Consider the following 13196-nt stretch of genomic DNA (forward strand, 5'->3'; position numbering starts at 1 on the left):
GCCAAACACGCATACGACCATCATTGGCACCAAGGCAGAAGCGACTCTCATCGCTGAAGACGACACGTCTCCATTCGTCCCTCCATTCACGCCTGTCGCGACACCACTGGAGGCGGGCTGCACGATGGTTGGGCGTTAACGGAAGACGGCCTAACGGTGTGCGGGACCGTAGCCCAGCTTCATGGAGACGGTCGCGAATGGTCCTCGCCGATAGCCCAGGAGCAACAGTATCCCTAATTTGCTGGGAAGTGGCGGTGCGGTCCCCTACCGCACTGCGTAGGACCCTACGGTCTTGGCGTGCATCCGTGCGTCGCTGCGGTCCGGTCCCAGGTCGACGGGCACGTGCACCTTCCGCCGACCACTGGCGACAACATCGATGTACTGTGGAGACCTCACGCCCCACGTGTTGAGCAATTCGGCGGTACGTCCACCCGGCCTCCCGTATGCCCACTATACGCCCTCGCTCAAAGTCCGTCAACTGCACATACGGTTCACGTCCACGCTGTCGCGGCATGCTACCAGTGTTAAAGACTGCGATGGAGCTCCGTATGCCACGGCAAACTGGCTGACACTGACGGCGGCGGTGCACAAATGCTGCGCAGCTAGCGCCATTCGACGGCCAACACCGCGGTTCCTGGTGTGTCCGCTGTGCCGTGCGTGTGATCATTGCCTGTACAGCCCTCTCGCAGTGTCTGGAGCAAGTATGGTGGGTCTGACACACCGGTGTCAATGTGTTCTTTTTTCCATTTCCAGGAGTGTATATATATATATATATATATATATATATATATATATATATATAACTTCTGCACAATTTCAATTTAGTAATGTGTTCATTGTAAATGTGTATGTGTTAGTACAAACTAACTTCTGCACCATTTGAGTGCAGTAATGTGTTCATGGTAAATAAGTATTATAGGAGTTCTATTATATGTTTATTCCTTATAAATAAAATCTTTTTTATTTTAAATACAGTGCATTTGTATTTGTAAAATGATTCTTTCATATAGTGTTCATTAAAAAATGATGATCATTCTACTTGTACCTGTGGAAAGTACATTAGCTTATTTGTTTCAGTTGTAAATATTTGTCATGTATTATTGTTTCTCTGACATGTTCTACATTCTGGAAGACCTCCTCACTACGGATCAATTGGAATGAAAGTAAATCTAACCTAGTGTAATATCCAAGTTATTTCCATTTAGGTTGAACATTCGATGTCTTGTATCATGTTCCTGGTCTAGTACTGTAGCTAATGCCTTTCACACATAACATAAATTTCTCTGCTCGTTAACAACTGTGCTTTGTTTTACTCAAGCGATATCTCCTGATTCTGTGTACCTTTTTGTTTATACGTGTACATTAAGCATTGGTTAGTGCTCTTTTCAGTTAGAAGTACCGATCATTGCAAGTGAGATTTGTGATAAATGTGAAATTGTCTGACTCGTTATGGACAGGTATGTGTGGCGAAGTTTAGTAATAGTCAGAGCATACCTAATTTTGTGAGTGTCTTGTAAACGTCCAACTAATAATCCCTACGATAATAAATGAAGTCGTCATGGTTCCAGCCGACTTTCAGTTTGAGAGCATTCAAAGTTAGTGTCAGTCAATAAATTCTCGTGCACATAGCTGTTCCATGTACTTAAAACGCATGAAATATCAATGGGGAACAGCGTGTTTCGTAGTAGACAAAAACACACAGCAAATTTTACGTTCGACGAGAAGCTGCCACTAAATATGGACGTATTTTTAAATGGAAGCAAGTCGTTTCATTAAAACTGTGGAGGAAGAAGACCACTAGAGGACTCTTGTGTGTTATATTTCCGTTATCGTTTTGACGCCCTGTTTTACACCACCGTACATTCTGTGTTTCGACAGTGATGTATAAACCGACATTGACAAATGGTTCAAATGGCTCTGAGCACTATGGGACTCAACAGCTGTGGTCATAAGTCCCCTAGAACTTAGAACTACTTAAACCTAACTAACCTAAGGACATCACACACATCCATGCCCGAGGCAGGATTCGAACCTGCGACCGTAGCAGTCGCGCGGTTCCTGACTGAGCGCCTAGAACCGCTAGACCACCGCGGCCGGCCGACATTGACACCGAAAGCTACATGTCATATCACATCACGAGACAGAAGCGGTGTTTCTCACCGACAAAATGTGGTAAATGGAAAACCGATGAGTTTGGATGTTTTCCGAATGAGATGAGCTCCGCATTTAATCACACATTTTGTTTTCGAGAAGACATCATTTGACTACTTACAATAGTTTGGTGACTCTGTGCAACTTCTGCTGTCATAGAATAGATGTCTCCAAAAAGAGTTAAGATGTCCACACAACAAGAGAATCCTCGTACATACTCAACGCTAGTCTCCCACCAGAATCATTTCAATGTAACTGAATCATACATGAGCAAGGAAAGCGATGTTCTGCGCTTCGCTGAGACGAGTAATTCGGAACCAGTATCAATTAGCGTTGTGAGAGAAGGGAACACGCCTTAGAATCTTCGCCGCGTTATGCACAATTAGCGCTGCGTATCTTTGCTAGATCTGCGTGTTCACAGGATACCTTTTACCCCACTGGATGTTACGAAATAACATGTTCTCCAACCACATGTTCGTTTACTTCAGTGCACTGGTATGAGCGACGAAGGGACGTGTCCTTATGTTGGGAAAAGAGCGTAATTTCCCTATGTGTTGATATTTGCGCTAAATAACGAGGAATATTTCAGAGCGCTAAGACGGGTGTCTCCTGACACTTGGCAACTAACTTACAGTAATTTTAGATGTTTGGTACCATGAAGACGTGGTTGTCTCTTCGCGCTCTTTATGTGACACAGGTACCGGTCGCAGCAACGCCGGAAATAGTACTTTCACCACATGTGGTGTTAGTGGGTACGGTAACAACATGTCAAGATCTTATAAGCTGTATGTAGTAGTGTGATTCCTCTATAGTTTCTACATCTCATTGGGTTTCCTTTCTTTAGTATAGGGCAGATGACAGACTCCTTCCATTATTGTAGGATCCTTTCCTTCTTCCAAATGAAGCAGTTTAAGTGGTATATTCTCGCTTGTGGAGTAGCTAATGTGCTAATTAATTTCCTTTTTTCCCTTCAGTATAGTTTTTAACGACTTCCAAGTAGTCCATTATGGTACACCCACTTTTAAAGCCGATTTCTCGTACTACCTGAAAAAATCCTATTCTTCTAGAATTGGCTGATAAACTTTGCGGCTTAGTGAGAGGCTACTTCAATTTTTTATGAACATAGCATAGTATCAGTTTTTGGCGGTCTTGTTTTATTTACAGAGAGATTCTACTGATAATTGATCAAATTCCTATTTTTAGTCCACCTTTGTACCAAAATTTAAGCACCAACGTCTTCAGACATCTTCCATTATGCCTCGTTCAACTTTACTTATCATATTGGCCATTACTTTTGGAAAATCGTTATTTTCTTTAGAAACGAGTGTTGTTGATTGCTTCAACTACGCAAATATCCATCCAATATTCATCGAAGACCTCGCTATTCGTTTCCTTATTTTTCTTGTAGTTTGATCTGTCTGTATTATCAAACTTTCGAAGCTTGCCATACTTTGTTCGTTTCATAATTTCCATGAAACTCTCACATTTTCCGTTGTAGAAGCTATTTTACATTTGTGATTTACTTTCTTTCACATTTTTCAAACCCGCAACATATTTTCGTTTCTGGCCAAGTAAGGTATAGCTTTATTGAAAGAACGCAAACTACAAGTCTCTATTACACGTGGTTGTGCTCCTTCGATTTGCTCTGAACTGTCTTAACCACCCATTTACATGAGCGCTGTCAACCACCATGCAATTTACTTCATTCTACATTCTTAAATAATTGCCAAAGGTAAAAGAAGTAATAAAGGAGAGAGTAGATCCTAGGACTGAGTCTTGCACATTTATGTTTCTATTTTGCTACTTAGCCAGCAAGCCACATTTTGGTTAAGAGCCTTCGTTTACTGTCTCAATCTTTTATGAACATATAACCTTGATTTTGTGAGATTCTATACACATTGCTTTATTTGATCTGCCGTATGCCCAATTTCTCATACGTATTCTCACAGTTTACATAGAATTTTTTCTGTCAGATGAGCTAGTTTCTTCCTAAATTTGTGTGAATCTTTACTCTGGATATTGCCAATGTGTATCAGCTCAAAGTTATATTATAAAGCGTTTTAACGCAGTCGCTTCTTACACGAATTCCTTATAATTGTAAAATACATTTAACTTCAAGTTTAATTATATATAATCCTATCGTTGAAACTATTACGGTTATAGGAAGAATAATTCTTGATTTCTGAGACTTCATCTTTATAGATCACGAATTTTCGGTATATGATATAATCAGAGCCGAAAATCTAATACGTATGTGATAATAAAGACTTTTTACATGCGATATTCTGAAATAATATGGAATATCTTGCTTAATGTTACGTAAGTGTAAGTTATTGTAGCAGACTCTCATGAGAGATTCATGACAAAGAATAGGCTTGTATAGTAGTGTCATTATTTTTAGGACACTGTTTGAGCAAACCAGTATTGTTATTAATCATCCTGTGACACTGATAACCTATAGCCAAAACTAGTTCATTTCTCAGAGACATCATATTCATAAACAAAATACTGCTACCTCAGTATCTTATTTATGAGAACCTGTGAATTTATAACAGTAAAGTTGTTTCTTTGAGACAGGTGTGATTCTCGACAGAGGATTTATCAAGTCTGGGTGTCGATAAATAGATTAAATTTTTGGCGATGCCATATGATGTTGGGAAAATTTTGTCATTGATCTAACAATTTTGGCTGGAAGGCACGTCGCTCGAAACAAGTTTGAGTAATTGCCTTCATTACAAAATACTTGAGGATGAGTTGTACTGTCGCAAGAATATAGCAGTTTTGCCATTTAAAACATAACAGGGTATGTAAACAGGGAAAATTAAAGAACACGTCTTTACACAAATTTAATTATGCAACTCTGTTATAAATTTAAGAAACTATCTTGTTGTTGGTTAAAGCATTTGTACAAATTACAAATAAATCTGACCGTGACATCTCCTGAAAACTAGAGCTGTTAGCTGCCAAACGTTAACAGCAATGTACCAGGTGACAGGGGTAGGCGTTGCACACTTTCTCGACTGATTTGAAGGGTCGGTTCAAAAATTGGTTTTGATATTCAGGCACGTGAATAATTCGGTGACATGAAGTGACTGGCCGCTCAGCCGACCAGTGTAAGTGCCGCATTACTTCCAATGATCGCCACAGCTTGCTGGAGTGTCGGTTTCGTCGGACGTGGCAGCGGTGGGGGGCGCACCGCGACGGGTCCTGTGCCGAAAGAGACTTTGGGCCGGTAGCCGTTCTCGTCGGCTTCGTAGGTGACGCTGTAGGTGGCGCCGCCCGCGTCTGGCGGCTGCCACGAGAAGCTGCCCCGCAGGCGCACGCCGTCGCCCTCGGTGCCGAACTGCTCCTGCCGGATGCCGTTGCCCGTCTCGAACCTGCGCAAGCATTACACCCACAAATTATCACTGCGGAGGATAGTGTCACACACACACACACACACACACACACACACACACACACACACACATATACACAGAAAGGTTGTCAGTGTATGTGGGTGCATGGATCGGAAACGGCAGGAGCAACTTCAACCAACCACATTCGTAAATGTATGAGTTAGGACGACAATTACCGTAGGGGTAAGGCCACGAATTGGTACTAAAATTCAATCTGTGATAACACATATAATGCGTGTTGATGAAACACCTTTTTAAAACATACACACACACACACACACACACACACACACACATATGGCACATATGAAGCATAAGAAATCACGAATGTTCAACGTGGCCAAGCTGCACGTCAACGAAAAAGACATCACCTTTTCACCCCCGCCGGCCGCGGTGGCCGTGCGGTTCTAGGCGCTTCAGTCCGGAACCGCGTGACAGCTACGGTCGCAGTTTCGAATCCTGTCTCGGGCATGGATGTGTGTGGTGTCCTTAGGTTAGTTAGGTTTAAGTAGTTCTAAGTTCTAGGGGACTGATGACCTCAGATGTTGAGTCCTATGGTGCTCAGAGCCATTTGAAGCATTTTTTTCACGCCCACCACAATTCGTTCGGTAGCTGATCACGTCAGGTGTGATACTCTTACCGGCCTCCACAATCAGGCCGTGCAGCTATGGCAGGGTACTGACTTGAATCTTGTACACATGGAATGTGTGGAAAGTCAAGCGACATAGAGGCCCATCTACGCAATGAACTTCTACCGTTCCACCATCCAGGCTGCATGCGGTTAAGATAATATCGAACAATGAGAGCAAAATGAAAGGTGGCTCATCTTTCTGGTACACAACAGAATTCAGAAATCTATAAAACTCCAGTCGCTGTTACAGGAAAAGCTCAAGCACGTCAACGTAACATGTCTTTGTTATCGTCTACTTTGCAGAAACTAATGTTCCATTAATATTAGCCTTGGCCATACCTAGCTATACGTTCGGTTTCAGGGTGTTTCTCTGCTATTCTTGCACTTCAGGGGTATTGTTGCCGGCCCATATCTGGCAGCTGAGACTGACAACAAAACCACATTTGTAAAATTTGGCTTCGTCTAAAGAAAGGATGTCATCCAATAGGTTTTCGTTTCCCATGGCCAGACAAATGTCATAACACTTTTCTTTATGGGTGCATTAATTTCATTCTCCAGGTGATGCATATCCTCGTTGCGATACGTCGCCTTTGTAAGCGTAACCAAAGAGTACGTCAGACATAGGTCGTGCAATTTCGAGAATCACGGCTTAGCCAACAAACTGAAGCGCGTGGTCTTCTTTCAATGGTCTCAGCAATGCTCCGGACTGTAGCTCCAGGTGCTCATGGTCGTCCAGGACGTTCCTGGTTAAGTATACTTCCCCATCTCCTGAATTTGTCGACAAGAGGCCTGATGTTGGTTCTCGTCGATGGCTCTATTCCATCTCTTCGATGCTACAGCTCACCCACCTCCTCGTACGTCTTACGATCGGTTTTCTAGGAAAGAATGTGTATTCCTTCTTATACACCTGTAAATAGAGATATTAAAAAAGGTAGGAAGGTCTTTCTGTTTAACAAAAGTGACAAAAAGCACATTTCAGGGTACTTGACGGCTCAACACAAAAGTTTTGTCTCAAGTACAGATAGTGTTGAGGATCAGTGGACAAAGTTAATAACCATCGTACAATATGCATTAGATGAGTATGTGCCAAGCAAGAGATGGAAAAAGAGCCACCGTGGTACAACAACCGAGTTAGAAAACTGTTGCGGAAGCAAAGGGAACTTGATAGCAAACATAAACATAGCCAAAGCCTTGCAGAGAAACAAAAATTACGCGAAGCGAAATGTAGTGTGAGGAGGGCTATGCGAGAGGCGTTCAATGAATTCGAAAGTAAAGTTCTATGTACTGCCTTGGCAGAAAATCCTAAGAAATTTTGGTCTTATGTCAAAGCGGTAGGTGGATCAAAACAAAATGTCCAGACACTCTGTGACCGAAATGGTACTGAAACAGAGGATGACAGACTAAAGGCCGAAATACTGTATGTCTTTCTCCAAAGCTGTTTCACAGAGGAAGTTGCACTGTAGTTCCTTCCCTAGATTGTCGCACAGATGACAAAATGGTAGATATCGAAATAGTCGACAGAGGGATAGAGAAACAATAAAAAATCGCTCAAAAGAGGAATGGCCGTTGGACCTGATGGGATACCAGTTCTATTTTACATAGAGTACGCGAAGGAACTTGCCCCCCTTCTTGCAGCGGTGTACCATAGGTCTCTAGAAGAGCGTAGCGTTCCAAAGGATTGGAAAAGGGCACAGGTCATCCCCGTTTTCAAGAAGGGACGTCGAACAGATGTGCAAAACTATAGACCTATATCTCTAACGTCGATCAGTTGTAGAATTTTGGAACACGTATTATCTTCGAGGATAACGACTTTTCTGGGGACTAGAAATCTACTCTGTAGGAATCAGCATGGGTTTCGAAAAAGACGATCGTGTGAAACCCAGCTCGCGCTATTCGTCCACGAGACTCAGAGGGCCATAGACACGGGTTCCCAGGTAGATGCCGTGTTTCTTGACTTCCGCAAGGCGTTCGATACAGTTTCTCACAGTCGTTTAATGAACAAAGTAAGAGCATATGGACTATCAGACCAATTGTGTGATTGGATTGAAGAGTTCCTAGATAACAGAACGCAGCATATCATTCTCAATGGAGAGAAGTCTTCTGAAGTAAGAGTGATTTCAGGTGTGCCGCAGGGGAGTGCCGTAGAATCGTTGTTATTCACAATATATATTAATGACCTTGTGGATAACATCGGAAGTTCACTGAGGCTTTTTGCGGATGATTCTATATCGAGAGGTTGTAACAACGGAAAATTGTACTGAAATGCCGGCGGATCCGCAGCGAATCGACGCATGGTGCAGGGAATGGCAATTGAATCTCAATGTAGAAAAGTGTAATCTGCTGCGAATACATAGAAAGAAAGATCCCTTATCATTTAGCTACAATATAGCAGGTCAGCAACTGGAAGCAGTTAATTCCATAAATTATCTGGGAGTAGGCATTAGGAGTGATTTAAAATGGAATGATCATATAAAGTTGATCGTCGCTAAAGCAAATGCCAAACTGATATTCATTGGAAGAATCCTAAGGAAATGCAGTCCGAAAACAAAGGAAGTAGGTTACAGTACACTTGTTCGCTCACTGCTTGAATATTGCTCACCAGTGTGGGATCCGTACCAGATGGGGTTGATAGAAGAGATAGAGGAGATCCAACGGAGAGCAGCTCGCTTCGTTACAGGATCATTTAGTAATCGCGAAAGCGTTACGGAGGTGATAGATAAACTCCAATGGAAGACTCTGCAGGAGAGACGCTCAGTAGCTCGGTATGGGCTTTTGAAGTTTCGAGAACATACCTTCACCGAGGAGTCAAGCAGTATGTTGCTCCCTCCTACGTCTGTCTCGCTAAGAGACCATGAGGATAAAATCAGAGAGATTGGAGCCCACACAGAGGCATACCGACAATCCTTCTTTCCTCGAACTATAGGAGACTTGAATAGAATGGAGAACTGATAGAGGTACTCAAGGTACCCTCTGCCACACGCCATCAGGTGGCTTGCGGAGTATGGATGTAGATGTAGATACAGTCTTCAAGAATTATGAAAGAAGAATTTAATACATTGTTTTCGTGAAAATAAATCATTATTTTAATAATTTTTCGTCCCGAAGGAAAATAATCAATGTTCCAAGCCAATATTGAGTACTTACTATGGAGACATTAACCAGCGTTTTTGTCTTTCTTGTAACTTTGTTAGTTACGAAGACATGAACAGCAGTGCATCTCTTTTTGAGTAGCAACCTCTATTTCTTATGCGGCAGGACACTTCCTCTCATCAAGAATTTTTCAGAAACGTGTCTATCACATTGTACCACTCACGTAAACATGACATTATTAAAAACATTACACTGAACTGACTTCGACTCTACTGTAATAGTATATAGTGACGTAACTCACCAGCTTTCTTGAGATGAGAGTAAACAAATGAAAACACAAGGCAAATGCACACTGACCGTTCAGTTCAAGGTATGTGTGAGTACAGCGTACACCAATGTTCATACTAAAGAGTAATTATCAAATGCTAGTCGTTATTTTACCCAGTTTAACAATTTAAGGGAGCTAGAAAATATAGAAATGAAGGCCAGAATTACTTTTGCCCCAGTTTTTTTCTCAGAACGTATTTGTTGTCAAGAGTCAGAATTTGTTGACAATATACATCAACATGTCTTTTCCATGTCCTATTTTTCTACGTAGTTTCCATCAGTTTCTATGGCCGTACGCCAACGATGTGGAAGAGCATGTATTCCCTGCTGGTAAAAGCTCTCGTCCTGTAGGCATAGCCATGTTTTCACTGCATGACAGACACTCTCGTCATCTTCAAAGTGTGTTCCCCGTAGAGAATCTTTAAGCTCCAACAATTAAGATGAAATGCCCTTTCTCTTAATCTTGTGGTCCGCTCTGAGTATTCGTGGAACCCATCGTCAGCACCTCTTTGAATATCCGAGAGGCTCGATCATTGGTAGAGGAACTTCCAATGCTGAGCGACAACTGTAGAGCGAATTGTCAAGTTGTGATGCACCGACAGGCACGAATAATGGCATCCTATCACTGATAGTGATATGATGTAGTCAATCACACCCATTACGCCTGGGACATTCGGAGCTGACAGCAACTTCTCTGGTAGTAGTAACTTTCGTGTTGTTCCGTTCAGCAGTTTAATTTTAAGATTAACATTAATTTTAAGTTTTGAAGATGACCTGCACTGATTGAAACCGGTTATCGTAAATAAATACATTATCATATAGATTGTGCTACTCTGACAAGGTGAAATATTTAGCAATGGACAGGAGCGTGTAGAAGAACTGTGAATCAAGTGTAACAGAATAGTTGCCCTTGTATGCGACAGATATGTGCCTAGTAGAACAAATCTGGATGGGAGGGATCCTCCATAGTATAATGTCAGTGTAACGAAACTTCTTAATAAACATAAGATACTGTACAATAGGTATAAAATAAATCATAGGGCTATGTATAGAGATACTGATAGGAACGAGTTTGACTGTCAAGATTTTAATGCGTGAAGCTTTCAACGACTGCCTTAGCAGAACACTATCGAAAAACCTCTCATAATATCCAAAGAAATTTTTTTCGTATATAAAGACTGTTAGTGGTACGAAAGTTAGTGCCCGCACTCTCATGGACGAGACGGGATCTAAAGTTTAATGTAACGCAGCTAAAGGAGATATGTTGAAATCTGTTTCTAACCTTATAGCGCCAATTTAACTGTCGCTTCACTTCAAAGATGAGTGATATGGATGTCAGTGACCTCTGGAAACAGGTCATATTTCTAAAATTGAACACAACTCTAGGAACCTACGGAATCGGTATCAGTCACTATATCGAACACGCAGCTGAGTTAGCCCGTCTTTTAACGATAATGTACCGTAGAATTCTAGAGCAAAAACCATGACAGTTGTCGGTTTGCTCTAATGCAATTGCCAATGTTCCTAGTGCTACAGCACAGGCTGTATACGTTGCAGGAAGGTGAAATGTCGCAGATGTGTTCATTAATCGGTGCGCTCGCAGACACTGCTGAAAAAAAAAAGAAAACACATTTCCAGTACCTAGCACCAGGTGGAAGTACGGCGCTGTAAGCAGCCATAATGTGGAATTTGCCTGCTTTGCCGTCAGTATGCTGTTTGTCAGTTGTCGACTCGTATTAATCTCTATAGTGAAGTGACTGTTGGTGTAGAGGGTTAAAATAATTACAGCTTTCCGTAAGAAACGCAACTTCACTGAGAAGAAAGACCGTGCGCTACTGGTAAAGTTGTTTTGTCAGCATGGCACCTATAGCAGCGCCGAACAGCGGAAATGTCGCTTTCAGAAACAGCTGAGAAGAGGCCCCATGTCAATAAATGGACTAAAGAATATGATCAAGAAATTTGGAGAAACAGGTAAATTAGGTAGTGCAGTAGGGAAAGGTAGGCGGCCCCTTCCTATGTCAGTTGTTAGGAATTTGCTGTAGCTGTAGTTGACCGTGCCTCAGATTCTGCAACCAGTGATTGAGCTGTGTCACGGGAATTGTCTCTCCCCTGTCAAACAGCTCAAAGATTGATCCTTCCTGGCAGATTAAAACTGTGTGCCGGATCGAGACTCGAGTTCGGGACCTTTGCCTTTTGCGGGCAAGATCAAAGATTTTGCGGCGCATTTTATATTGATATCCATACAACTTTCAGAACGTGAACCAAATGAAGCCCCAAGATAGGCTAGATGAGGCTCCTTTCACTCTGCACAGAGCAGTCGCATATGAGGTTCTATGCCGCCACATACCGTGCAGGAACATCCACAGCACTCAGCTTTGTGTGGTTTCACAAATTCTTTAATTTTCTATCCGTTCCTCTTCTAGGAAATGACCCCTCGCGCTCCTGTTAGAAGTACAGTGAAATTTGCACGTCGTAAGGACGTCCTTGTGCAACATGTGATTCCAGATTTTCAGGAACGTAACTGCGTCCACACACTATTTTCATGCAAAATTCGGCGACACCACATGCCGCCTGCCACATGAAAAATTTGCTTTGGGCAATCTTCGGTAACGACTGCATCATCTCTAGGCAATTTCAAGAAGCGTGGCCTTAGATCCCTCGACCTAAATCTAAGAGACTTCTGGTTGTGGGGATATTTGTCCATCAAGAATGTACTTGGACATTTCCTGATACGAAGACCTGTCACTCTAATGACAGTGGCTGTGTTGCGAGCAGCTATCGACTATGCCTTGTTATGGACGCAGCACGTTGCTGAGTCGGGAAACCAAACAGAACACATGTTGTAACTTGTAACCGTATAATACTAAACGTGCCTGAACCACGTTAACATGTGTTTGATCGTTCCTCCCCTTTTGTTGCACCCACATCACATCCTGACTGCTGACAGCGACAAATTTGCTCCTGGTGGTAGAAAGTAGAACCATTATTTCTTCAGCATTCTCCGCGAACTTACTGGTTAATGAACGTACCTAAGACGCTTCAGCGTCTTGTGGAGTGTACACAATGCAGCATTCGGAACACCTTCAGTTTGATTGTATTCCGTAGTTGGAAGAGAGCACAGATCATATTCGTCTACAAGAAGGCAGCAGAAGTGATCCACAAAAATACTGTCAAGTATCAATGACATCAGTTTGTTGTAGAATATTAGAACATATTCTGACCTGAAACATAATGAGTTATCACGAACAGAATAAGGTTCTCCATGCTAATCGGCATGGATTCCGAAAATATCGTTCGTCTGGTTCGAATCAAATGGCTCTGAGCACTATGCGACTTAACTTCTGAGGTCATCAGACGCCTAGAACTTAGAACTAATAAAACCTAACTAACCTAAAGAAATCACACACATCCATGCCCGAGGCAGGATTCGAACCTACGACCGTAGCGGTCGCTCGGCTCCAGACTGTAGCGCCTAGAACCGCACGGCCACTCCGGCCGGCACTCGTTCGTCTGAAAACTCCCACATTTCTCGCATGACATCCTGAAAGTCAGAAAGATGGAGCACGTTTTGACTCTCAAAAAGCATCTCACTCAGTAGC

The 13196-nt window shown here is 42.5% G+C and overlaps 1 protein-coding gene across 1 annotated transcript in view; it reads right to left on the bottom strand.

Moving 5' to 3' along the window:
• Positions 1 to 5009: 5009 nt before the first annotated feature.
• LOC126418482 (flexible cuticle protein 12-like) overlaps positions 5010 to 13196 on the bottom strand; it is a 30156-nt gene continuing 21969 nt past the window's right edge. The window contains exon 3 of the mRNA XM_050085259.1: positions 5010 to 5528. Coding sequence (XP_049941216.1) covers positions 5252 to 5528 — 277 coding nt within the window. The 3' untranslated portion in view covers positions 5010 to 5251. The remainder of the gene's footprint in view (positions 5529 to 13196) is intronic.

The sequence above is a fragment of the Schistocerca serialis genome, chromosome 9 (assembly GCF_023864345.2).
Source record: "Schistocerca serialis cubense isolate TAMUIC-IGC-003099 chromosome 9, iqSchSeri2.2, whole genome shotgun sequence".
In the NCBI taxonomy this organism is placed as follows: Eukaryota; Metazoa; Arthropoda; class Insecta; order Orthoptera; family Acrididae; genus Schistocerca; species Schistocerca serialis.